Genomic DNA, 25,482 nt, shown 5'->3' with positions numbered 1-25,482 from the left:
TTTTTATTTTTATTTTTTTTTGGTTAAGTGAATATATATTTTCTTTTAATTGGTCTATCCAATGAAAATGGAGTCTGATCCTTTTTTTTTTTTTTGTATGAATTTTTTTGGGAAATGTGGCAGTTCTTGGACTTATGCTGATCTAATGGTTTTTTTTTTTTTGGGGGGAAAATTTTAGAGAATTTAACCCTAAATATTTTGTGCGTTGCTTTGAAGTCTTTCATGTAAGGATAGAAACGGACCAGTAGTGTTTTGATAATGTTTAAAATTGCCCTAGGATAGGATAGTAAACTGGGACAAATTATTCTGTGCGGAGACCGGATCGAGCCGCGGTATCGAGCAATGGGTGACGTAATGCATTTGGGTTGGTCTGCGGACGGCGTTCGATGTCCACACAGAATAATTAATAGTAAATTGGATGGCTACAATCACATAATACAATTTAATTCAATAAATTCTTAAATTATTAAATTTTAGCTAGTTATGATAATTCTTTTGATTTTTAAAATAAAGATATTAATAGATTTTAAATCTCTTAGTTGAATATATTCTTCTTTTTGGTTATTTGGAGAAAATAAAAATATTAAAATTAAATATTAGACCACATTTTAGTAATGATTTGGTCTTTCTTAAATTTTCGTTATTTGTTTGTTTTATATTATAAAAATTTTCTTAAATGTTAAATCAATGAACTGTTACAAATTAAAAATTTAAATTATATGAAAATTATTTCAATTTTTTGGATATATATTATATTTATAAAATAAGTAGATTTATTAACTATTGCGAAGTTTATTATAGTTTAATTATTTTTAAATGTCCTTACTATTATTTAATTAAGAATATTATTTACAATTAACCTCAAATTAAAATTCGATTTAATATATTACTCTTTTACAAACTTGCGAAATATTATAAGTTTTGATTGTTATATTTTAATTTTCTTATTTTTAGTCATTTATATTTTTATGAAATATTTTGTTATTCAGGTATTATTTAAAGAACATTGGTGGGACAATTAGATGAATATTTTTTTTTTAAATGACTGTTTTATCTAAAATAAAGCCAATGCATAAAAGAACTTTTAGCAAATCACTAGAAAGGATATTTATAAATACAATATATACAGCTTACCTTTATTAAGCCCTTTATATTAAATAAAGGGATGATTAGAATATTTTTTTTATTATTTTAACTTTCAGATTATTATTATAATTTTATTTTACTATTAATTTTTATTCTTTATTTTATTTATTTTTGTTAATAAAAAAGTTAAGTTTCACAATCTAAATTAAAAAATAAAAAAACTATTGAACTAAAAAAAAAAAAATTATTTCTATTGAAATTTAAAAAAAAAAGTTATTTTTCTGATTTTATTATTATCTTTATAAAACGCTAAATTTATCTAAAAAAAAGCCTAAAATTGTAGAAATTATTTTTTGCAAAAGCTGGACATAGATCACCGTTCAGAGACCAACCAGAATTTACCACATCTACAATACCAAACATTATAGAGCGAAGGGGTGATGTGACACATTCCAATTAATTTTCAGACGGTGTTCAGCATCCGCACAGAATAATTAATCGTAAAAATTGTTAAAAAACTAAACTATCATGCTGATTAAAACCATACAATCAGAATGTAGGGCATCTTGGCACAAATTTGGTTAGCATTACAAAAATTTACAATACTTGCTTGTCAGTAGAAAATCATATTTCTTATGTTACATCTAACATCAGGTACTCACCACTAATCTTCCACAATCAACGACATTAGGCTGATAGCTTCTCTGAGCCTTCTCACAGTAAGATTCCTTTGGTGATTTAGGCGAGCATTCCTGCATAAAAGGTTAATTTTAACTAACAAAATAATCTCTGGATTGTTTGTGCAGCCAATTTATCCGTCCGATATCACATTTTTTTTTTAATTTAGCCATACTATATAAAAGTAATTTCAATTTTATTTTTCTAGTATATAAGATGGTGGTGAGACCTGCAATGCTTAATGGTGCCGAATGTTGGTCATTAAAAGAGAAACATAATACTGTTAAGTGTTACAAAGATGAGAATGCTCACATGGATGAGTGGATACGAAATGAGCATATACGTGAAAAGATTGGAGTAGCTCCAATGAAAGATAAGATTAGAGAGAGTCACCGTAGATGGTTTGGACACATGAAACGGCAGCTTTCTGATCACCCGGTTAGAAAAGTAGAGGTATTAAATTTGACTTATATTAAGAAAAGTTGAGGTGGATCTTAAAAGACTTGGTTATAAAATATCAGAAATGATCTTTTTTTATTAGATTTAAACAAGAATTTGACTTCAAAAAAAAGGATTCATGTATCCGACCCCACACATAGTGGGACAAAGGCTTGATGTTGTTGTAGTTATAAAATTGATCTCAGTTCAATTTCAGTGATGGATCAATTTATATACTTAAGAGATAAAATTAGAGAAATGTAATACTCTTAAGATTTCGAAAACTATTTTGCAGTTTTAACTTTGAAAGAAAAAATGTAAAATGGAGAGCAATGCTGCTATGCTGGCATGGTATAATAATTAATGAACTAATTAGTGAAATCACCTCTCAAGAAACTTGGCTTTTCTTTCGAGTCCCAATGCAACATTATTAAGCCTCTTTACATGGCCTCGGAGCTTGCGGACAGCTTGAAGGCCTTCTTCAGTTGTGCAGACTCTCTTCAAGAGTTGGCAACTTATTAAAAATCCTTCACTTTTGTTCCTAAAGAAATGAGTAGAATAAATGATATTGCTGCATGGTATAATAAAAAGAAACTAAAGACATTATAATGATGGCTGTTAAACAATTGTTTATTGTGAAATGAATAACATCTTAAGACTGAGCGAAAGATGGTAAAGTACCTCAACATTTCTTGAAAGATTATCTCGATAGATCGAGGAGTATTGATCAGAATCTGAGAAAGATGTTTATGGCGAGCGATATTTCTTAGAGTGGAGAGCACATGCTTCAAAACCTCTTGATCTGGAATCCCTCGGTTGAGCAGCTGAATTTGCTTTAGTAAAATGTCAATAGCACCAGCATCCACCAATGTTTCACAACATTTCTGAGAAAGTTCAGTTGCTGTGTCTGCAAAAAGTAAAGGAAACAAAACGTTAAAAGGTGGATGTACATGGCAGTAAAATTGCATTTTTTATAGTTCAATGATCTTCCCAAAGCATTTGCACACTAAGGTTTCGTTTGGGACAACTTTCTTATTGCTTCTTAAAGTAGATTTCTAGTATAAAATTTTAATTTTTAAACTAGTCTGTTTTAAGAAGCAATAAAAAGTCTCAAACGAAGCCTAAAAGGAGGTTTGATATTACTTTTTATGTTCTTTTTTTTGAAATAAAATTTTAAAAAAGTATTTGATGGCATAGATATATATCATTTTTATTTTTATTGAATCTTATATAATCTAATGTATTTAGTGATTTCAAATAGAGCTGATGGTACACATGGTTCCAATGTAATGCTTGAAAAAAAATCATATTTTGAAAATAATAAAAACATCTAAAAATAATTTGATTTGTTATTTAAAATAAAAAAATGAAATCACTCACAAGACACTAATGAATAAGTATGTTTTTTCATATTTTTTAAAATAAAAACAAAGATTGATCCAAAACAGACCAAAAATTCAAACCAAAAGAAACTTCTTGCAGCAATAAGGAGAATCACTAGTACAACAAACGCTAAATTGCACATTCATACATTAAAGAAAAGAAAACAGAATATTTTAGATAACTGTAAAGAGAAAAATAGTTTCTAAAACCAGTTATGACAATTAAGCATCAGATAATCTATGAAGATTAGCTAGAAAAAGAGAAATATATAGAAATTTGGCGGGTGAAGAAAAGCTCACCAAGAGTAGCACAAGTGTGCCGGATATTACTTATACTTTTGTGCCCAAGCAGCTCTGAAAGCGCAACGATTAATCTATTAATTAGTCGCATTTCATCGTTCACATTAGTAGCAGAAAGCTTCATTCTACGTCGAAGGTTAAGCAGCTGAGGCCTGGAATGTTTTCTTGCTAGATAGCCCTTCCAACAAGACTGAAAAGGGGGACAATAAAATAACTATGATATGAATATAGATGTAAGGGGGAAATTTGACATATATTGAAGCATGCAAAATGATGATAAAGAGTAGCTTGAAGGATTGATATGGTAAGCTATAAATAAAATCAGTCTGAAATTTGCAATCAGACCCGAAAAGCTTACAAGGCAACAGGGGATCACATGCAACAATTGCAGTAAACACAACTATCATCCTATATGGCAAGCAAAAACATCTTTTTTGAGAAAGTAACAAACAAGAATTTCATGTCTACCACAGGTCCACAATAACCATAATTATGATAATCATCAGATGCTTCATCCAACCATGTGAAGTTCAGCCTTCCACCATTTAATCCCAGAGATATCATCTTTTATCAGCAGCAAGAGAGAAGATATCTGATAGGAAATACTTGAGTTCGCAAGTAACCCTAAGGGAAATACTTGAGTTCGCAAGCAAACCTAACCACAATTGGCGAAAACAGGGAACAAAACTGTTGTTTGCAGCAGAAAAATCAGCAACGAACAACAGATTTCTTGGGGAAAATAGTAGAAAGTAGGAGAAAACGAAGGATTCCACTAGTAGATGCAGGTAAACAACAAAAGATACACCTTTCTTCAATTCGAGAGGAAGAAACAACTCTCTGATTCTCAAGTAGATATAAACATACTCTGATACAATGATCAGAGATGAACAAACCAAAACCCTTAAGCAGCAAAGGCAAGGAAGGATCAACTCAAGTTCAATCAACAAACAACCAGAATAATTCAATACCGCGGATGAAATAGTTAAAAGAAAATTATAACCAAAACATAAACTTACTTGAATTAATACAATATCATGTTTGTTTCGAGCAGCTTTCTGTCGAGCTATCCAGCCACGAACATAAGCCTGAATAATTAACGCAGATGTTTTGCGATATAAGATATTTCTCCACCATCTCTGCAGCAAAACAAAACAAGCACATGCAAGCAATTTAAACCTAACAAACATAACTGCAAAAATAAAGGGTGTACATAGAACAAGATGGATACACAAACATTATTTTATCTTGATAAGATATAAGGAGAACATAAATTAAGGCTTCGTTTGTGACGACTTTCTTACTGCTTCTTAAAACAACTTTTTAATAAAAAATTATTTTTTATTAAAAAGCAGCTTTAATAAACAGGAAGAAAGTTATCCCAAACAAAACTTAAACCTAAAACCCACCTGGATCTTGAGAATACAACACTTTTTTTTAGCAGAAGTCTCACGAGTAATCCAACCACGAATACAAGACTGAATAGCAAGAACAGAACTCTTCTTCAATCTGTTAAGATAGATATTTCTCCATAATCTCTGCAATAAAAGAATAAAACAAAAATATACACATACTTAAAATTTAAAAAATACAACTAACTGAAAGCGAGAATTGATAGAATAAATAGCCTACTTGAATCATATAAATGTTTTGCATTCTCTTAGCGGCAGCCCTTCTTGCAAGCCAGCCACGAACAAAAGATTGAATTGAGATGACCGCATGCATCCTGGACTTTCGCAATAATATTCGCTTCCACCATCTTTGCAGTTTTATAACGGATCCAATGAGTATTCTCAACTCAAAGTTGTTTATAAAACCATCATTAATTACATCATAAGATCTTCTATGTACCATGCTAAATCGAAGGTTAGAAGCACCTGAAATTCCCAAAGGAAAATTGGAGTAAACAAAGCATAGAAGTTGCTCAAAATAAGAACATCTAATGCTGTAAAATTTGTCACTATGAATCATTTGGTATCTGAAACTTTTATAGTTTACAAGCTAGATACCTAGCAACGTAGTTCTTGCAAGGTGTCTCCTGATACATCCTTGAATTTCAATTGCAGCAATGAACTTATGCTGAAACATCTTATGATTTTATAGCTATTATTTAGATTTTTCATTTACTTCAACATTAGTCAACTTAATAGAAGTATATCTTTTACTAGTAGCATAAACCAAGGTATCCTCATTCGGAATATGTACTCTTAAGCAGGTACATCACTTAAGCAAATATGTGCTTAAAGTTGAACCTTATGTACCCTCAACTTGCATATTTTCTACTGAATGCCAACTAATCAATATTTATAGCCATATGCCTTCTCAATGATTTTCTCCATGGGTGTTGATTCAATGGATGATTAGTGGTTGGTTAATGTTAGAGCTAGAATGAGAGAGAGAGAGAGAAATACAAATAAAAATGGAATTTTTTTTAAAGAATCCCAATAATTTTCCATTTTGATAAAAAAATAATGCGACCAATTTTTTGAACAGATTTTCACGTTCATTTCTATTTCTCTCTATAATTTTACTTTCAAGAATACAAACAAAAGAAAAAAAAAACACTAAATATTGACAACATTGTCATGACAATGCTAGACTCTCTAAAAGAGTAAGGTCGGTGTCACTACATCAAGAACTTATACATAAGTGTGGTTTCATGGTTTAAGACTGTCACAAGAAAATTCCACATCCCATCCAAACTATATATAAGCTAATCCAAAATACTTAAAATGGCTGATTTCACATTAAAAACAGAACAAATAAAAACTTACTAAAATATTTACACAATAAACAATACTGCCTAGGTTAATACTCAAACACTATGAGTGTCTCAAAAGACCAGCAATAAACAGGCTTTGAACCTACTCATTTCCAGCAAAAAAATTTATCAAGGGGGAAAAAAAACTTGTTCACTAACTGGCAGAACATATTTATCATCTTGACCAGTTGCTTGATTTAATCTTCAAGCAGACAGTTAACCGGAAAAGACCTATTGACCTTATTTATTAATATTTTTCAACTACCATCTAAAAAACTCCAAAATATTCTTTTTATATTGTCATTCATTCTACATTGCATTTCTTTTTCAACCAACCAAACAGTCCCTAAAAGAAAAGTACTACAGAGGTCTTCATTCTGTTAAATTATAATTTTTTAGAATTATAAAATAAATTTATCGGAGAATTTAAAATTTTAAGAACAGTTTGAAACTTCATACCTAATATACGCCTTTTGGCCAAATTGCAACGAACAAATGCTTGTAAAATTGACGCGGCAGATTTCAGCTGAAGGTATTTTCTTCTTTCTATCAAACCACGCCATCGTATTTGAATGTGTTTAACCTTATGAATGATCGCTGGAACAAAATACTAGTATCAAAGAACTACAATAAAGTAATATGATTTTCACTGCTGATTAACTTAAATCACGATTATTCTAGGTAAATATCTTCATCAAAGTAAGAAAAACGCCATCTGGAACTGATACTAATTTAAACACACCACTTTCATGAGATATCAAAGGCAGGGTGACCAAATGCTCGAAAACAATTATCAGGTTAATAGAAACCAAGAAATTTCTTCTAGAAAACTATAAACATATATGATTTGCATGTCTTCATAAAAAAAAAAAGTTTAACCATCACAGTGAAGTTTTAGTAGGTATGTAATAACATTGAACATAATATACTTAGCAAAATCAACTACACTCTGGCTTCAAAAATAAACCATAGACTGCCTTTCCTTCAATTTAAAAAAAAAAAATCCTTGATTTCTGTACCAGATATTCCTTGTGAGAAAAAAAAAAAAATTGAAGTAACTAATTGATTTCTGTACCAGATATTTCTGTACATGATTATGCAATTTCGCTGGTAGAAGCCCCAATATTCAGAAACAATTTGATAATTGGCAAAAGCTAAAACCCTAAGCGACCATCAAATCAGTTGAATTTTAACGATAGCATCGCTAGAAGAGAAAGAAACGTAAAAAGTGAACTTAGGAAAAAAAAAAAGGATACCAAAAAATTATATCTTGCGAAGCCAACTTAATTACTTCATAGTTAAAACTGCACAGTACTCTAGGAAACCAGCATGCATAAATTGTAAGAATGTGAGAAGTGCAATTATCTGGTCGAGCTATTTTCTGCCTAATATAAAAGGAAGGTTATCGCTTACTAGAAGTTGGTTGGGATATTATAGATAGAAATTTGAAGTAGAAGATTTGATGAGGACATCGACAGACGCTACCGACATGTTTATCGACGGAGGAATCGCAGATCTACGGCCACGATTCAGCGCCTATACTTTTGATTCAGATTTCATGATGTGTTATTTAGTTATTTGTTGTTTTCCATTTTTACCCCTTTGGGGAGTTGTTTTGTTATTGTAACCCAGAGGGCAATTTCGTACTTTTTCTTTTTATGAGTTGAGATCTATATATAATGGTCTCATATGTTGTAATGGGTTAATGAATATTTGAATGAAAATTTTGTTTTGTTTCTTCTTCTTACATGAGAGCTAGAAAAGGGAGAGAGCTCAAAGGGAGCAAGTGCAAGGCCCACCAGACGTTGGAAGAGTCTGCGGCTCGTGGTTAAGTTTGTTCTATTCTTTTTTTCTGTGTTTCCCTCATCCTCACTTAACCCAAATCCTCATCCCGATTATCCTCAATCCGAGCCCCAACTTCATCCCGCAGACCTTCTAAGGGAGCCAACCCGCCGGCCTTTCCCTTAGCCGCCGGCCACCCTTCCTCCGTCACCTCTTTCCCAACCTCCCACCGCCGGCCTCTTCCCCTCTTTCCCCACTTGTTCAAATTTTGAAAGTCAAATTGATTGAGTTTCAAAATTTCCAAATTTGTCAAAAGCCAAATTAGGAAAGTTTTCAAAATTCAAATTGAATTGGATCTCATAATCAAGCTTCCTAATGCGTATGAGCTAATTTGGAAGGCTCATAATTCGCTCTCACACCTCCTCTCTCCCTCTTGAACCCGCCGGCGACATGGGCTTCTCCTCCATTGAATGCTACATTAATTCCCCCACCCCATTTGAAATTAAAATTTGATTTCAAATAACTCTCCCACCAAATTTTACAAATCCTGAAATTAAATTTCAGGATTAGTTCTAAAACCCCCTCCCTCTCTCTCTATAAGCCGCCGGCCCCCCTCCTTGGCTCCCCTCATTAATCCCCCATTCAATGCCTTAATTCCCTTGATTTGAAATTCAAAATTCAAATCAAATTTCCCTCCAAACTTAATCAAATCTGAAATTAAATTCAAATTTTGATTAAATTTCTAAACTCTCCACCCAAACCTAATTTCCCCAAACCCTAGCCCGCTTTCCCCTTGAACCCGCCGACCCCCCCCCCTTTTTTTCTCCCTTCTCCCGCCGCCCCTTTTCCTTGCTCCTTCCCTTGTGAATTGTGAAGCCAATAGAAGAAGAATACGACGCCCATCCACCGCCACTTCAATGATGTATGGCCGATCCAAAAATTGATAGCGGATTTGTGTTCAACATCTACGGCGACATCCACATCGTTCTTCGACGTCGGGTTCGGCTTCGACGACACTGTTGAAGACTATTTGAACCGCATCCTTCCCACTCTCGTGGATGTTCTAGACGATCAATTCCAGGACTACGATTGGATCATCGTCGGCCACCCACCACCCTTATCACCACCGGCTACTGATCCGTCAACGAAGGTCTTTGGCGCCGTCTTCCTAGTGGTAATATCCTTCTTCGTATGGTTCATCTTTCTCCGCTAAAGCCTACAAGTAGTTGAGTGAGAAGGCCTTTGAGGTGAACCTCTTGTTAAACGTTGGATTATGTTATGTGTACTTAGCATTTTCGATTGCCTTGAACTTTGATGGAATTGTATGATTAATCTCTATTGCACTTCTTTGGCCTAAGCAAGTTGATTACTTCAAATTCATAATCTTCTTTTATGTGTTAGTGGTAAATTTTCATGAGCAAAGCTTTATTCAATTGTCTTTCTAATTTCTAAAGGTAACTCCTAGTAGTTTCATATCAAGATTAAACAACAAAAAAAATGCAAATATTGCAAAGATGAACAGTAAGAAAAGCCAAAGAAGGCAGTGAAACAAAATCAACTGCAAAAGTGACATTATCACATCCTTGCATCAAGCTAGGATTTAAAAAACAGGAGTTCTGACGAAAAGAAAATTTTTTACAACAAAAAAACTAAACATTTGGCAGAGGTACCTTCAGGTGAATATGTGCCAAAATCTTCTTTATTATGTGGAAAAAACAACTCTGTCAAATTATTTCTAGATCTTGAAGAATCACTTTGCAAATGCAACAGCCGAGAAATTGATGAGCGTCTAGGCATTGAGCTCTGACAGGCTTGCTGTGAAAATCTAAATGAATTCACTATATCCTACAGAACATTAAATGTGAAATGAGCCAAGTATATCCAAATGAAACAAAATTAAAAGTCAAGATAATGTATTACCAATTTATCAGCGTTTATTAATTGTGATGCGAGGAAAACAAAAAGAATCAATGCACTTCGTTCATCAAAATAAGGATCCTCATCGAATATTTCACATGGATGCAATACCTATTGAGCATAAATTGAAAATTAGCAGCAATGCACACAAGAAAAACTGTATAACAAACTAAAAATATTGTAAGTAAAAGCTTTCGGTTCAACCTCAGGAGAGTTTCTCAGCATCGCAGTCACAATTTGGACAAAAGCAATGCCAAGAAGAGGAGGGAGGCAATCAAAACGCCTAATCCTCTCATCATTGTACTCATCCTCATTTTCCTAAAAAAATTAAATAATAATTACATAGATTAAAAAGATAATAAACATTCCTAAGCGCAACAACTAGAAACTCTCCAACCTTTTCAAAAAGTAGCTTATAGATGTCATTTCCAAAATAAAATTTGACCAAACAGGTCAAAGCCCTCCCATCAGTTAGAGAAGAAAAGCTATGGACTTCAATGTTTTGTGTAACACAAACTTCCTGCAAAAAAAAAGCAGCACACTAAATTTTTAAAAATGAATCATAAGTAAAAATGTAAATTGCTCTCACAGTATGATTACGTCTTGCAATGATCAATATTTTCAATGTAATTAAAGTGTGGTCACATCTCTACACAAACACAAGCCTAGGCAAACACTTCATATTAAAAAAATTATGGCGTGAGCAGATTGCCTTGATTGAAAAGATGAGTGCTAATACTTCAAACATAGTAAATATATTATTTTTTGTGATGATAATTTGACATGAAGAGATATAAAAACGTCAAAAGTTGAAAAAAACAAGTATGCTTTGAAAAGAATAAGTTAGACCACATTTAGTTATTCCTAGGCCATCCATGCTACAAATTAAAATGGTTAATTCTGTTTCAAAATATTCTCTTTACCAAAAAATTTAACTCGGAATCCAATAAAACTCGAAAATTCATAATTTTCCCTTCATGCTTTTAAAAATTCTTAATCATATTTACAATCGGTTCATAAATCATAAAGATATTTTTTTAGCTCCTCATTTTACTCTAACTAGTGCCTAAGCTGGCACCTAGTGCCTCGAGCATTCATCTATATCACCAAGCATTTTGGATAACAATGTATGCATAGAGATGGATTTTCTCCTAAAGTAGAATGATCATTCTGAAAATTTAAATTTTGCATTTATTGCTTTACATAGACTCCAAAATCAAGTTCATGTTGCTGATTATGGTCTACAATAAAAGAATATTTATTGATTAAGCTTCATCAATTTCCATTATAAATTAAAATGTATTTCACCGATCAAACATTCAAATATACTCTAAATATCATCAACAATCCATGTATTCGATTCCAAATCAATTAAAAATTCATATAGGTTGAAATCATAATTATATTCACATGCAATCAATTATCCTATGGATATACAAGCCTAGAAAGAGTTGTCATTGGAAAATACAAGAGTATAAAGGTATATTTTTATCTTTCTTTTCTAATCTCCTAATTTAGGATGTTGTTCTCTTTTACCATCTTCCTTTATACTTTTTTATGCTGCTATACAAGTACAAATATTTAATCACTAACACAAGTATTTTCAATTTCAACCTTGTATCAAGCCCAATATTAACTCACCCCCTTCCCCTCTCCTACTTTCCTCTTCTTTTAATAAATCCTAGCCATCTTGCTCCCTCTCTCCTCCATATGCTTAATGTGCTCCATACTTGACTTGCTTGCTGCATTTATACATTCATTGTGCTTGCAAGTAATTGAGCTCACCCAAGGTTGTGATCTTCCAATCACGTTTTCATCACATTCACTCGCCGTGCTAACTGCACCCAATTTGTCTCTCTTGCCATGCCCTCCCGATCATCATCCTCATTTGCAAAGGTTTTGAATACGAGCGTAGAAGGATGATTTTGATTTCTACGATTTATCTCTTAAATCTGTCTTTCACCGTGGAAGTTTGAATATGTTATAGATTTGATCATTTTGAACAATTTGATATGATTTTATTGCATTTTAAATGAAGTATTGAATGATATCAGATATTATTTAGGAGGGTTTTCTAAATTATGTTTATGTTAATTAGGAAGTTTCTATTTATGTTATTGTATTCTAGGACTATTTAAGGGGGAATTGTCTAGGGTTTAGTTTATGTTATTGTTGAGTTTTATGTTCGTAGTACTATTATGAGTTCCTAGCATCATCTAGGATTTATGGGAGAGCTAATCTACCTCTCAAATAGTAGATCAATTGTATCGTGTTTTATTATTGAAGAGATAATCCAAAAGAAAAACAACTCTATCTTAGTGTTCCTACGTTTTTCTTTTCTTTTACAAGCTATTTTCACTTCCATGATGTATCAGCTTGTTGCTTACACTCATTTTTACAATCACTAGCAACATTTTATCATTAGCTAAACTCTAGGATGTAACAATCCCAGGATGCATAACTTTTTTTTTATCTAAATTACCTCTTAGACCAACTCTCTTTATCTTCTTAAATGATGTAATGACTTCTCAATCTTATCTTAACGAGTCAAAAAGCATAATTCACAATCAATACGAGCATTAAATTCCATTGTACCAATTATTTACCATGCTTTAGGACCTTACCTTCCTAGTTGATCCTTATAACAAATTTCATTGATGATAGACTCCCTCTTTCTTGATATAATGACTAATATCTCTTGAATCATTCATGTCATAGAACTCTTTCTCCCCAACCTCCTACTCTAATTAATCAACTTTGGTCATTAGTTCTAAAGGCGATTGGTAGCATGGTTCTAAAAATCGGATTGGACTGGCCAGCTCGACCTGTTCAACTATGAACCGATCATATGGTTGGTTCAGTCCGCCTTACAAATCGGCCCAACATCCAACCAATGAGCTATTAAATGAACTACAGTAGAAAATGGAGGGAGAGTTTGGTTGTTGAAAAGGGAATTCAAAGGCTGAAGGTGTAGGAGCTGGTGAAATCGAAAAGAACCGATATCTAAAAACCCATTCAAAATTAAAGAAAATTACTAAATAGGAATGTTGACCTGCGAATAAAAAAAAAGGAGAAGAAAGAGAGAGAGGAGGAGAGATCGTCCACACCATACCTGCTCTGCCGAAGCCGTCCATCGCACGATCTCTACTGCTCGATGTCGCATTCCCCACGTCGCGCGCACGACGCGAGGCCTTCGGCCTCTTCTCCTTGCTCTGGCACGATCCCGCTCTTCTCCACACTTATCCTCCTTCGTTGCTGTTCGGCTTCGGTGCTCCACACGAGGTGTAGAGATCGCAGGCGCCGCTTCTTCGGCTCCTTAGGCTGTTCGACGCGCTCCATCGACGACTTTCTCCCCCTGTCGGAAAGGAAGTTACGACATTTTGATCGGACGCAAGAACCAGGAGCTCGCTGGCTGCGAGATAACTTTCTACCTAACGCGCGCTTCTTCGGCTCATTCGGGCTGTTCGACTTTGCAACTTCTCCTACTTTTCCTTCGTGTCTGAACGGAAGTTACAACATTTTGATCGGAAGCATCAACAGGAGCTCGCGGCTGTGTAGGTAACTTTCTCCCTTTCACGCACTTGCCCGGCCAAATCCCGTAAATCCTCTGAGCCGAGAGTGGGGGAGGGAGAATAAAATTTTTTATTATATATAAAATTGTTTTTTTTTTATAATTAATTATATTAGTTTTAATTAATTGCGATTAATTTTAATTAATTTATTTAATTATAATATAATTATTTTGATTATAATTAATAATAAAAATGATGATGTTTAATTAATTATGATTAATTAAGTTTGATCATAACTAATTATTTCATTTTTTTATTATTAATTATCATTAATGTAATTAATTATAGTTAATTAAATTTAATTATTATTAATTATAATTAAAATAATATAAGATGTTCACATGCTCTCACCGCTCGACTCCACGAGCCATCGCCGCATTCGTCACCGCGCCCGAAGGTATAACTCCCTTAAACTCAGTAGTCCTCCGCGTCGACGCTCGACCGTGAACGGTATACTCACCTAAGCATGCCTGTTGAGGCGTAGTAGGAGAAATTGGTCGACGCCTACGAGAGGCAGACAGTCGCTCCATTCTCGCTCTTTACCTTTTCGGCATCGCGTGGTGGTCTACCTATGCACAGCCTTTTTGAGCGTGGTGGGAAGGGCAACTGGCGCGCCACCTATGAAAAGGTAAGCAAGCGACCCTCGGCCTCCTGCTCGACAATGCGTGTCGGACCGGCAACCAGCTAGCCCACCTTTAGTGAGCGTGGCAGGAGGGAACTCTGGTTCGAGCGCACACGACGAGCCAGGGCAGCCTGGTTGTACCTTTTCTTTGCTGCCGTCGGCAATATTTAAGTCCTTCCGGGTGAGGGAAAAGAAAACTGCTCTTTTTTGTACAGGTACGTGAAGACCCCATGCAAAGCCTTTATTGTGCGTGGGAGAAAATCAACGCCGTGTGTCCTCGAAAGAGGGCACCATACCATGCACGCCTTATTGCGCGTGTGGAAGACCACCGTTTCTCGTTGTTTTCCCCTAAAACGGGGAGATGCCGGGAGGTGCCGAAATTTGCGGTGAATGTTACTAAACGGACCTGTTTTAACTCAAAGAACAAAAAATTTGGACCAACATAAGAAGTAGCAGTGAACTTTGGGACATGAAACAGTGACTTGTGTGGGACGATCGAACTTGATTGAACACGAGCGAGGACCTGAGAACAAAACATAAATGCATTTCTAAAGAATCCAATTCAATGAAATAAAATCAATCTTGGAACCAACACTCAAGTCAACTTGGACATCACAATGATTGCAAGATTCAGAAAGATTCTGACAAGCATCGAAACATGTACTTGAACTGAGGAACTTGGACATCAGGGGAACCCCGAGACATAGAACTCAAGCATCAAGTAAACTCTAACACGAATTATAACAAGGTTTAGAAGATTTGAACTGGTCCAAGAAAACACACAAGATCTCAATGCATGCAGTAAATAATGTATCGACTTTACAAACAGATCTTTACGAAATTGGGAGCACGTACCTGCAAGAATGAGTATGCATTGGTGTCCCCCTCTGCACCCGAACACATCTCCAACAGTACAACTGCCTGTAAGATTGAGATGGCAAAACGGAATGTTGATAGTATGGAAGGCCGCCTCTAACAAACAGTACAATCAACAACCAACTGAATTGGTGAAAAGTGGGAGATGACAAAGTTGACAATCTCCTATTAGATACTTTAAGGCTCGTTGATATAAGGGTCACTACAAGAGAGCACAAATCACTTGTGATAATAAAACAGTGGGTATGGTCGTAGGTAAACGAACCACTGTGGACACATAGTTGATACCGACTAGATGGTGAGGTCAGAAATCTCAAGTACACACCGGGTACTAAGGCAAGCCCGTTTACGAAAAAGACAACCTCCTCTGGCAGATGGGAGGAAAGTTCAAACAAATTTGAACTGAACTTCCTGTGTTCCAAAAGTTTCTTCCTTGCCCCATCCTTAGGAAGAAAATAGTTCTGATGTCTACAAATACCGAAAATAACGGTCCGCTACAACAAAAGATCTTGAAAGAAGTTCTTTTCCAAATCAGCAGTCATTGACCTCCAAATAATTTAAGAAATATTCCCGATGAATGAGAAAAGGGAGAAAATTCAAGATGATAAGTGCCTCGTAACACCAAGAATCCAACGCCACCGGATTTGCAATACTTATACAAGTAGACAGAAGGCGTCTATAATTTATTTCAAAGTACCCTACTACACGTGCACTATAATGTATACACATAAGTACACTAAAAGGGATAAAAAATCATAAAACCCGCATGACCCCACGGCGAGCAGTGCTATTGGTACACACGTTGACGCCTAGGATCTACGCGGGTTGACAAGTGAATTCAAGTTCGAATCCGATCTTTTTATACGGACCAATAGAAGTCGACAGGGTCGAACCTTTAAACGAATACACGGTTGTGGTGACCGATGTATTTGTTTCAATACATTTCATATTAGGCTTCAAGGCCTACAATCAAAGAATTCACAAACAAAGGACATAAAGCTATGAAACCCGATCCTCCTTAGGTGGATAAATAGGAGTAGAGCAGGTTTGAACATCGGATAAATATGCGATCACGAATCGACTGGTATTTTCTTAATACATTCATTTTGACCTTCAAGGCTTTCAACAAAGAAATTCATGAACAAGGCACAAAGCCTACGAGAAACTGATCCTCGGCCAATAGCTCGGCCGAGTCGACAAGGGTTCAATCTACGAATAAAAAAATGATATCCAAACACCCGATGATGGCCGTGTGATACGCCTAATCTCAACCGGAGGGGTCCATTTAAATCCAAAGCTAGCCACCCAAATTACTAAAATCCAAAATCCAAATCCAAAAAAAATCTCAGATATTTAAAATTGAATAAATCCATCAAACTACTTAAAGCAAAATCCATCCACCCTCCGCAACAGTCTGCCGGGGTGGAAAACAAATTCAAATAAGCTTCTAATCACAAAGAGCCAATGCCTAGCCGAAAATATTACTAAGATCCATTCTCAAACAATCTCCTGCCAGTAAGGACGTGTACGTGTCTCTGACCGGCGGTCTACCGCCAAATGGCACCGCAAGGATAAACGGTTACGACGACCGGGGCCCTGAATCGAGTGGTTTTGCCGCCAAATGAGCACCGACGATAATACACATATTATTGGCCAGAGCCAATACGCTCCTTATTGGCAATCAATCCTTGAGATATGAATCATATGATATAATCGATAGGTCACAAAGCCCTGTAAGTAGGTGGATTTAAAGATTTGTCCCTTAGGCAATACCCATCCTAGGTCTACAAGGTCCTTTGGACGATAGCAACCCATGGCTGCCGACAGGATCTTCTGTCAGGTTGGGTCGACTACCTCCTCTGACTAAGTAGAACCAGGGACCATACGATTGCCCGGACGACGGAAACCATGGGATCTTGATCGGGTCTATCATCCACTCCCCCACCATCCGCAAGATGGTGCAATTTTTATTTAAATATCAAATCTTCCAATCCAAATACCCAAATCCAAACTCAATTCTCATATCCAAACCCATGCTGCTACTATATGCCAGATAACACGTATATTCTACGTATCTGATCAATGACTAGCCTTAATCGAAAGTTCTCTCTCGTGATCGGGAGGGGTAATTAACTATAGGGGCTTGCGCCTATAGGAAACCAGAACTCAGATCTTAAAGTCCTCACAAAATGAGGGCGAAATCTCTGGGTAGTGTCTTATCTACAAACTCATCTGCCTTCCAAAATTTACCCCGGAACTTAGTTCGTTAAAACTCCATCGCCGAATAATAAAAAAAAAAGGCGACGGGGAGGCCAGGGCCGAATTTTCGGAGCCCACAAGGAACTAAGCTATAAAGTGGTTAACGAATCTCTAGATTCTCTCCTGAAAAACCGTCTCCCTTTAAGATAAGAAGAAGAAATTAGTGGGAAGAACAACCTAGTGGTTCCAATGATTATTTCCACCTGAATGCCTTCCTTATCCTTCCATGGTCAACCCCATCATTCTTATAAATTTAAAATTGCAACTTTGCAATTTAAGTGCCTCCTCAATTTATATTTGCAAATTTATTCTTTTAAGATTAAATTTTTGCAAAAATTCTTGTCAGCCTTATGGATCATCTGTTAGGACCCAAAAATTCTAGGTACGTGAAAGACAGATTAATATAAGTACTCATATGAAATAACAGGAAAACTATGCGAGCGGGTGGGAGGTGATAAGTCAAAATTGATAAGTGAGTTTTCATTGAACTACCTGGATCCAGTGAAGAAGCAGGTTCATTTCATTAATAGAATTGTACTTCAAGTGTTCCTGACCATAAGAACAGAGAAGTGAGTGTTCCTTGTTTTAAATAAAAAAAAGAAACTAAAAAAATAATAATGAGAAAATTAGCTAGTATTGAACTTTGATAGGATTAAAAACATATGGCATACTAAGAGAGAATAGGTTAATGAAATATCCAACAAAAGCAGAATATACCAAGAAGGGATGCGTTTCTAGAACTTCATGCAAGTTTTTAAAGTGAGCTCATTACGCTGAAAAATTGTAAGTTTTAATAGCAAAATAGCAGTTGTAGTGGTAGCTGACAAACATGTTAAGTGGCTTATTTCAAGAAGAAAGAATTACCGCATCAGATCCCTTGATCTTTGCAATCTCCTTGAGCAATGAAGTTCTGTTGATGAGCAATGGTACCTACAGGTGAGTAATGATCTAATGTCAGGTTTGATGTTTGAAAGTTTAGAACAGAGAATCCTAATTCAGTAAAATACATACGTAAAATGTAATACAATTAAAACCATGTTTAATAATTAGTTTTAGAAAATCAATTTATAAACCTAATAAACACAGACCATACATATATAGAATGTACAACTAAAAATGTTAGCAAGAGAAAGAAATAGATCAAGAAAAAAAAAGACTGCCAAAAACAAACCTGCAAGTGGACAAACACGTTCCACAGAATGGAACATGTAAGCTCCTTATCTCCATTGGCAATATCTGCTGCAGTAACCCTAACACCATCTGAATCAGACATCGGGACACCAGAATCATTGAGATACTGCATTGCTGTAGTACAATTTTGTAATTTTTTTTTAGGGGTATCAGATGGAGAGACTACTTTCTGCATAGAACAGATAGAAACAATTAGAACAACAACAAAAAGTTCAAGTACAAAGAGGCTATCAGAAAAACAATTATTGTTAAAGATCCTTACTGAGAGTATTGTTTCATTGCACTGTAAAAGATGAACCACTCTACACAGCAATATGCCATCCTGAAGATCTTCAAATATGTTTTTTACTGTGAATTCACATTCACAAAGCGAGGACTATAACCAAAGCACAAAAATTTTTATTATCCCTCGAAAAGAAATTGCATGCTAAGTAAGTAAACACTATAATACATCAACTGCAAAATAGGTACAAAACTAATACTTTAGAAAACAAGAAGTAGCTGTTATTACCTGTTTATAATTGACCTTACATCCCAAGGTCGCAAGATGGGCAAGAAGATCACCTTCTCCATGCATTGAATCCATCAAGAACTCTGAAAGCATGAATTAGAAGCAACAGAGAAAGCAATAGCTTAAACGAATTTAAAAAATAGTCCAACGCAAGATACTCAAATCTATAAAGAAAATTATGCACTTACCATGAATAATTTGCCGGCTTGATTTAATATAGGACTGACGAGTGAATAAAAGCGGAGAGCCACCATCTATGCTATCAATTCCATGTTTAATAGGAAGGCTACTCTCACATTTTGCTTTATCAAGGGCAATTGCAAGTAACAAGAATCTTTTCAAAATTACACTTCCTAAAGCCTCATAATAACCAGGCCTGTAAAGGCCGCCAACCAACTTATTCAAAGCATGTGTTCTAGCAATACCCGCATGAGCAAGAAAGTGTTTCTCTGTGAATTCTTTGAGAAAGTGTTCATCTTGATCTCCATTATTAAGCAATAAAGAGTCACCTCCAAAAAGAATATGAAACCCAATCTGCATCCACAAAGGATTATAGCTCATAAGTACTTTGATTGCCTTGTCTCTGACAGCTAGATCAGTAACTAGCGGACAATGTGGTTTCATCTTCAATCTCCCTTCATCAATATTCTGTAAAAAGTATAGATATTATATTTGCATCCAAGGTTATCAATTCTCATCAGCCAATGAAAATTAAATCATGAATTAGTGATATGATGCAATGTAACAATTGTACCGTAATCTTCTTGGCATAACACCCCACATAAAAAGTATTTTTAAATAGGTAAAATGTCAAATCCTTGCGTTGAGGATGTATTCAATAATTATGCAACTATGCAAGGTATTGTGGTGCAAAACCTTAAGTAAATAATCTCTTAATTATCGAGACACCTTTTGTTATAACAACAAGAATTTTATTAAAAACTTCTTGGCATAACACCCCACATAAAAAGTATTTTTAAATAGGTAAAATGTCAAATCCTTGCGTTGAGGATGTGTTCAATAATTATGCAACTATGCAAGGCATTGTGGTGCAAAACCTTAAGTAAAATAAAGCTAAGCTCTTAATTATCAAGGCACCTTTTGTTATAACAACAGGAATTTTATTAAAGACTTCAAAGTTAAGAGTGTTCGTGTAAGAGCACTATTAGGATAGTTGAACTCCTAATAAGTTACTATTAGGCTGGCCCAAGGGCGGCCAGCATAACCTATTGAACCTGTCCTTATTGGACTGGTTTTGGTCTACAGGAAGAGGGCCCAAGGGGGGTGGAAACAAAGAGAGAGGAGGGTTGCTAAGTAGATAGGAGCCACACATTAATTAAGCATTGTATTGGAGGGAAATTTCTTAGGGGCTATTTAGGGATTAAACTTTTATCCTTTTGCTTTAATTTACCTTGTCTTGCAAGGGTTAGGGTTATCTTGAATTTGAATCTGAAATTTTGGATCATTGTGTTTATTTTGGACTCTAGTCTTTGGCTAGAGGTTGGGAGAGTTGAATCTTCCTCTTGAATTGAAGATTCTTGTATCTTGATTTCTTTTTCTTCTTCTTTGGTTGAATAGAAGATATTTCCTTGCTATTTTTTCTCCACAACTTTGGAATTTCTCTGAAATTCAATAAAATTCTGCACTTGGGGTAGTTGTTTTCTATCAGTTACCTCAATGGGACATAATCATAAGGCCGCCAAAGCAAACCTTATCTCGATAGTTAAGAGTTTGGGGTATTATAAATGGTATCAAAGCAATACACTAGCAAGAAGATGGAAGCTCTAACTTAGGATCCTCTTTGCTAGGTGAATATGATTTTGGGCTACGGAAACTAAAGGATATTAATTATTTAAGTAAGAGAGATCATGAAACCCCTTAAGTAAAATAAAGCTTATAGTTTGGGGTCTTAGCTCCCATTATAGAAGAGAGAGTTTGATTGCACTAATTGTTAATTGTTAACTTCTAACAATTGCAATTAAATTCACTCAACACCCAAAAATTATAATAATAATAATAATAATAATTTGGCAATTGAACGAACAATGTTTCCTCAAAATAATTAAAAAATTGATTACATGTTCACGTTAAAATGCATGGTTATGCGCCCAAAACTCACAAACATAAGGACTGGGGCAAACAAAAAAATTAAAATAAAATAGATCAACAAACACTGTGCCACAATAGAATGCTCCTCTCTAGTAATGATGAACCATTAGATGTAATAACTTTTGTTAGCTTTATACAATAGCCTGAGAAGCTTGATTTTTCTCAGATTTATAAATATTTCAGAACAAAAAATTTTTTTTATAAATATTTCAGAAACTTGTGATGCTCTCTTCTAAAAAGTCTCGCATAAATGGAAATCAACAATTGTGGCATATTGACTCATCCGTAGCCAGGAATATGCTACATAAGTAGCCACCTTTTAGCATGATGCAAGCAAACTTTTTGTTGTTGTTCTAATTGTTTATGTTTGTATTTTCTACTAAAAAAAACTCAACATCTTTCACCTGATTAAACACCACAATAAACTTCAAAAATATAATGTCATAAAAGTTATTGATCGATATGTTTATTAAACTTCTATTATTTATATCTGATCATTTATCAAACATAATAGTAACTACTATTTGACTCCAAATCCTCTTAATTTCCTCGATATCTCTCTCAGTGTTTGTTAACTCCTTCAAAACCAATGTCCTCAAATTATACATGGATAAAAGTTTCAACCTTCGCCCATAGGCTCCAATTGACTGGATCATGTTGTAGTAAGAATGCAAGTTTGTAATGATAAACAAGATAGCATTCTCATAAAAAAAAAAATCTACCCATATTTGTGCTTTCCCGACATTCTTTGGGATCAATTTTTATGATGCAAAAGACCTCTCTTCCTGTTTATCTTCTATAATGTTCGTCATGTATTGATCCATGATATCCCCTACATGACCTTTGTTGCAATGAGGTGGAAGAATCCCTACCTCTATGCTCACTCCCATAGTACGAACCAACATCAACTTTATTACCTGACTATTTTTGTGTAATGTGCTTCGGCATTACTAACTTATTCATGTATATTTTGATCTCCTCTCCCACAATATCATACACTTTAACATAAGGTGCAACATTCTTGTGTAATTCAAATAGGTGCTCCTTCATCCTACTAACACCTCCCTTTATCACATTCTCACAATAATTACATTTCAAATAGACACATGTCTTGTCACTGCCTACTACATCAACTTGACTGCTATGTTTTCATGCCAGGCCCTTCTTATGACTTGTTTTCTACAATACTGACAAAAATCTACAATAACAAGTTGAGAACAAAAATATTCAAACTAATAAAAATTCAATTTAATTTGAAGTTTGACATTTAAAAAAGAAATTAGAATTTGCTCATACTGACTTATTTATAAGAAAGAGAAATACAACAAGTATTATTGAAAGATTGCTCATCTTGACTTATCATTTAATGATGCTGCATATAAGGCTAGTTTGTTATGATTAAGCATTTGAAATGCATGCATTGTGATAAGATAAACTCAGATCTCAACAAAGTGCTTGCATTTTTATAAGTAATGCCTCGAACATAGGCACAATTTTTTCTTCACAAGTTTTCAAAGTGGTTGCATTTATGTTCAAGAAGTTGACATGATTTAGGAGAGTTTTCATGATATCCATTTGTTTTGCATGTGATCACTTGCATGGATTATAATTTAGAACAAAACTTTCAATTTTATTCACACTTTGAGACATGCAATGCTTTATGGTGCCGAATGTTGGCCATCAAAAGAGAAGCATAATTCTAAGTTAAGTGTTGCAGAGATGAGGATGCTTAGGTGGATGAGTGGTTTTACAGTTAGAGATTGTATACGAAATGAGCATATACGTGAAAAGGTTGGAGTAGCGCCAATGGAAGATAAGATTAGAGAGAGATGCTTTAGATGGTTTGTTCACATAAAACGACGACCTTCCGATGACCAAGTTAGTAAAGTAGTGGTATTAGATTTGACTTATGTTAAGAAAGGTAGAGGTAGACCTAAAAAGAATTGGTTAGAGAATATTAGAAATGATCTCTCTTTATTAGATTTAAATTTATAATTTTACTTTTAACATGACACAATGGAGAAAAAAGATTCGTGTAGTCGACCCCATGTAGTGGGACAAAGGCTTGATGTTGTTGTTTGTATAAATTTTCTGTCAAATGCCTAATTCTCAAGAAAATGAAAATCGTATCATTTAATGCAAGAAAAAAACTGTTTTAAATGAATGTTTAAATTACTATTCCTGATACATTCCTATTGTTGATTGACATGTAACTACAACTGATACTAGTTGTGCTGTTATTTTTTATTCTTTTGACAATTAGCATATACATGTTAAGTTTTTTATTCATTTAAGGAAAGGGTAAGTCCCTGTTGAAGTGGACCAATTGATAAGAGTTGAAGTCTATATTGTAGGTATGTCTTTTATAAATAAGTGTATTTTTTGACAATTCAATTAGTATATACATGTTGAGTTTGTGTGAAGAAAATTATACTTGGATTATATTTAATTTTTCTTTTGATGAAATAAAATAAACAATAATGAAAATATTTATATTTGATGTTATTTAATGATCTTAGAAGGCTTTGTGTTGTGAATATTGACACAAAAAAAGAATAAATTCCTTTCAACTTAGATTGAGCGACAAAGGTTCGAGGATCGTAATTGGTGGGTGATGGAGGTCGGAGGATTGTAATTCACAAGTGATGGAAGTCAGAAGAACCATAATCAGGGGTTAGAGAATCGAATGATCTGAGAGATATAGTCGTGTGACATAGGTTAGAAGACCATAATCGAGCGACAGAGGTCGTAGGACCGTAGTGGACCGTAGTGCTAGAAAGTTATTTTTATATCAATTTTAAAAAAAAGCCTTTATTAAAACAGTTTTATAACACCTTTTATAAAAAACAAAAATGTTCCAAACCAGCCCTAAAACTTTGTTTGTGGTAATTTTTTAATTATTTTTAAGTAGAAAAAACAGCCAAAGAATAGTATTTGTTTGGATAATAACTTTTTTAATGTTTTACTTAAAAATTACTTTAAAAAGCTACTTTGATAAAGCATAATAAAATTTATTTTAAGAAAAAAATTTAAACAAAACCACATAAAAGCATAAACAGTCTCAAATGAAACTTAAATATTGCTATCAAACAGCCCTTAAACGGAATATAGTAATATACGCAAATTTTCACCAAATAATGCCATATAATAATTCCAACTTGGAAAGTAAATGTCAATTTACCTTGCAAACCTGGGTCATCATCAACAAAACTTCATTGCAGCTTTTCGAGCTCATGTGAGACGTCATCCTCTCCAACATGTCATCTAAGCTGCATACCTTGCAAAGCGACTTTTTCAGCAAAGTCATTGGTTCCACCATGGACACGTTGACATCAATTCCCGCATGAGTTTGGACCCGCTGACGTTTCGGGCTTCTCCACTTTCTTCCAATTTCAACAATCCCACCATCCAAGCTCTCACGTTTCCCCTTTCCTTTTGAAAACGAACCCAATGGCTGACCATCAGCCGCCCAAGCTCCAACCTTACAGCCACAGTCCTTGGGGTTCTGCAGCAGGAAGTTAAGCCAGGCCGCTAGGGACCTCGCAAAGCTTTCCAATGTCTTCCTACATCGGACCTGCGCCTTCCGGGACGACTGGGACTGCTCAAGCTCGAGTGCCTTCAGCCGCTGAGCCGTTTTTGAACGCGAAACGGTGGCCGTATTTGAAGATGTGCGGTGCTGGAATGTGGAGTGCGGCGTGAATGACGTGGAAGTGGAGTAAGATAAATATGGCGTTTTCTTGGAAGCGGTAAAGAAAAGCGGGGAAGGAGAGGCGAGATTATGATTAGGGTTAGGATTTCTTGAGCTTGGCTTGGGTGTTTTCAGATTGGAGACGTCGCGAAATAAGTGAGAAGGGGTCGAGAAAGGCGGTCCAGGGGAGGCGTCAGCTCCCCGCTCTGGCTGCCGGCGGCGATCCATGGATCGAAAGTCGAAACTATCGAGTGGCGAGTTTGAAAAAAATGGCTTCTATTAGGATAAACTTTTTGAATTCGACTGGGCGGGA

The 25,482-nt window shown here is 34.9% G+C and overlaps 1 protein-coding gene across 1 annotated transcript; it reads right to left on the bottom strand.

Annotated features, from left to right (window-relative positions):
• Window positions 1-1,643: 1,643 nt before the first annotated feature.
• Window positions 1,644-25,408, bottom strand: LOC110093654 (abnormal spindle-like microcephaly-associated protein homolog). The gene is made up of 19 exons (XM_020818607.2): window positions 24,663-25,408; window positions 19,561-20,020; window positions 19,373-19,455; window positions 19,124-19,237; window positions 18,842-19,030; window positions 18,535-18,600; window positions 18,163-18,219; window positions 10,739-10,861; window positions 10,546-10,659; window positions 10,345-10,452; window positions 10,095-10,269; window positions 7,102-7,239; window positions 5,514-5,758; window positions 5,291-5,419; window positions 4,901-5,020; window positions 3,885-4,074; window positions 2,884-3,109; window positions 2,588-2,743; window positions 1,644-1,838 (listed from the first exon to the last, which is right to left on the bottom strand). The coding sequence occupies exons 1-19, from the start codon at window positions 25,395-25,397 to the stop codon at window positions 1,751-1,753; spliced, it is 3,516 nt and encodes a 1,171-aa protein (XP_020674266.2). The 5' UTR covers window positions 25,398-25,408; the 3' UTR covers window positions 1,644-1,750.
• Window positions 25,409-25,482: the final 74 nt, after the last annotated feature.

Source organism: Dendrobium catenatum, unplaced genomic scaffold (genome assembly GCF_001605985.2).
Source record: "Dendrobium catenatum unplaced genomic scaffold, ASM160598v2 fragScaff_scaffold_1520, whole genome shotgun sequence".
NCBI lineage: Eukaryota > Viridiplantae > Streptophyta > Magnoliopsida > Asparagales > Orchidaceae > Dendrobium > Dendrobium catenatum.
Note: the sequence above shows the minus strand (reverse complement) of the source record. Positions and strands in the feature narration are given on the sequence as shown.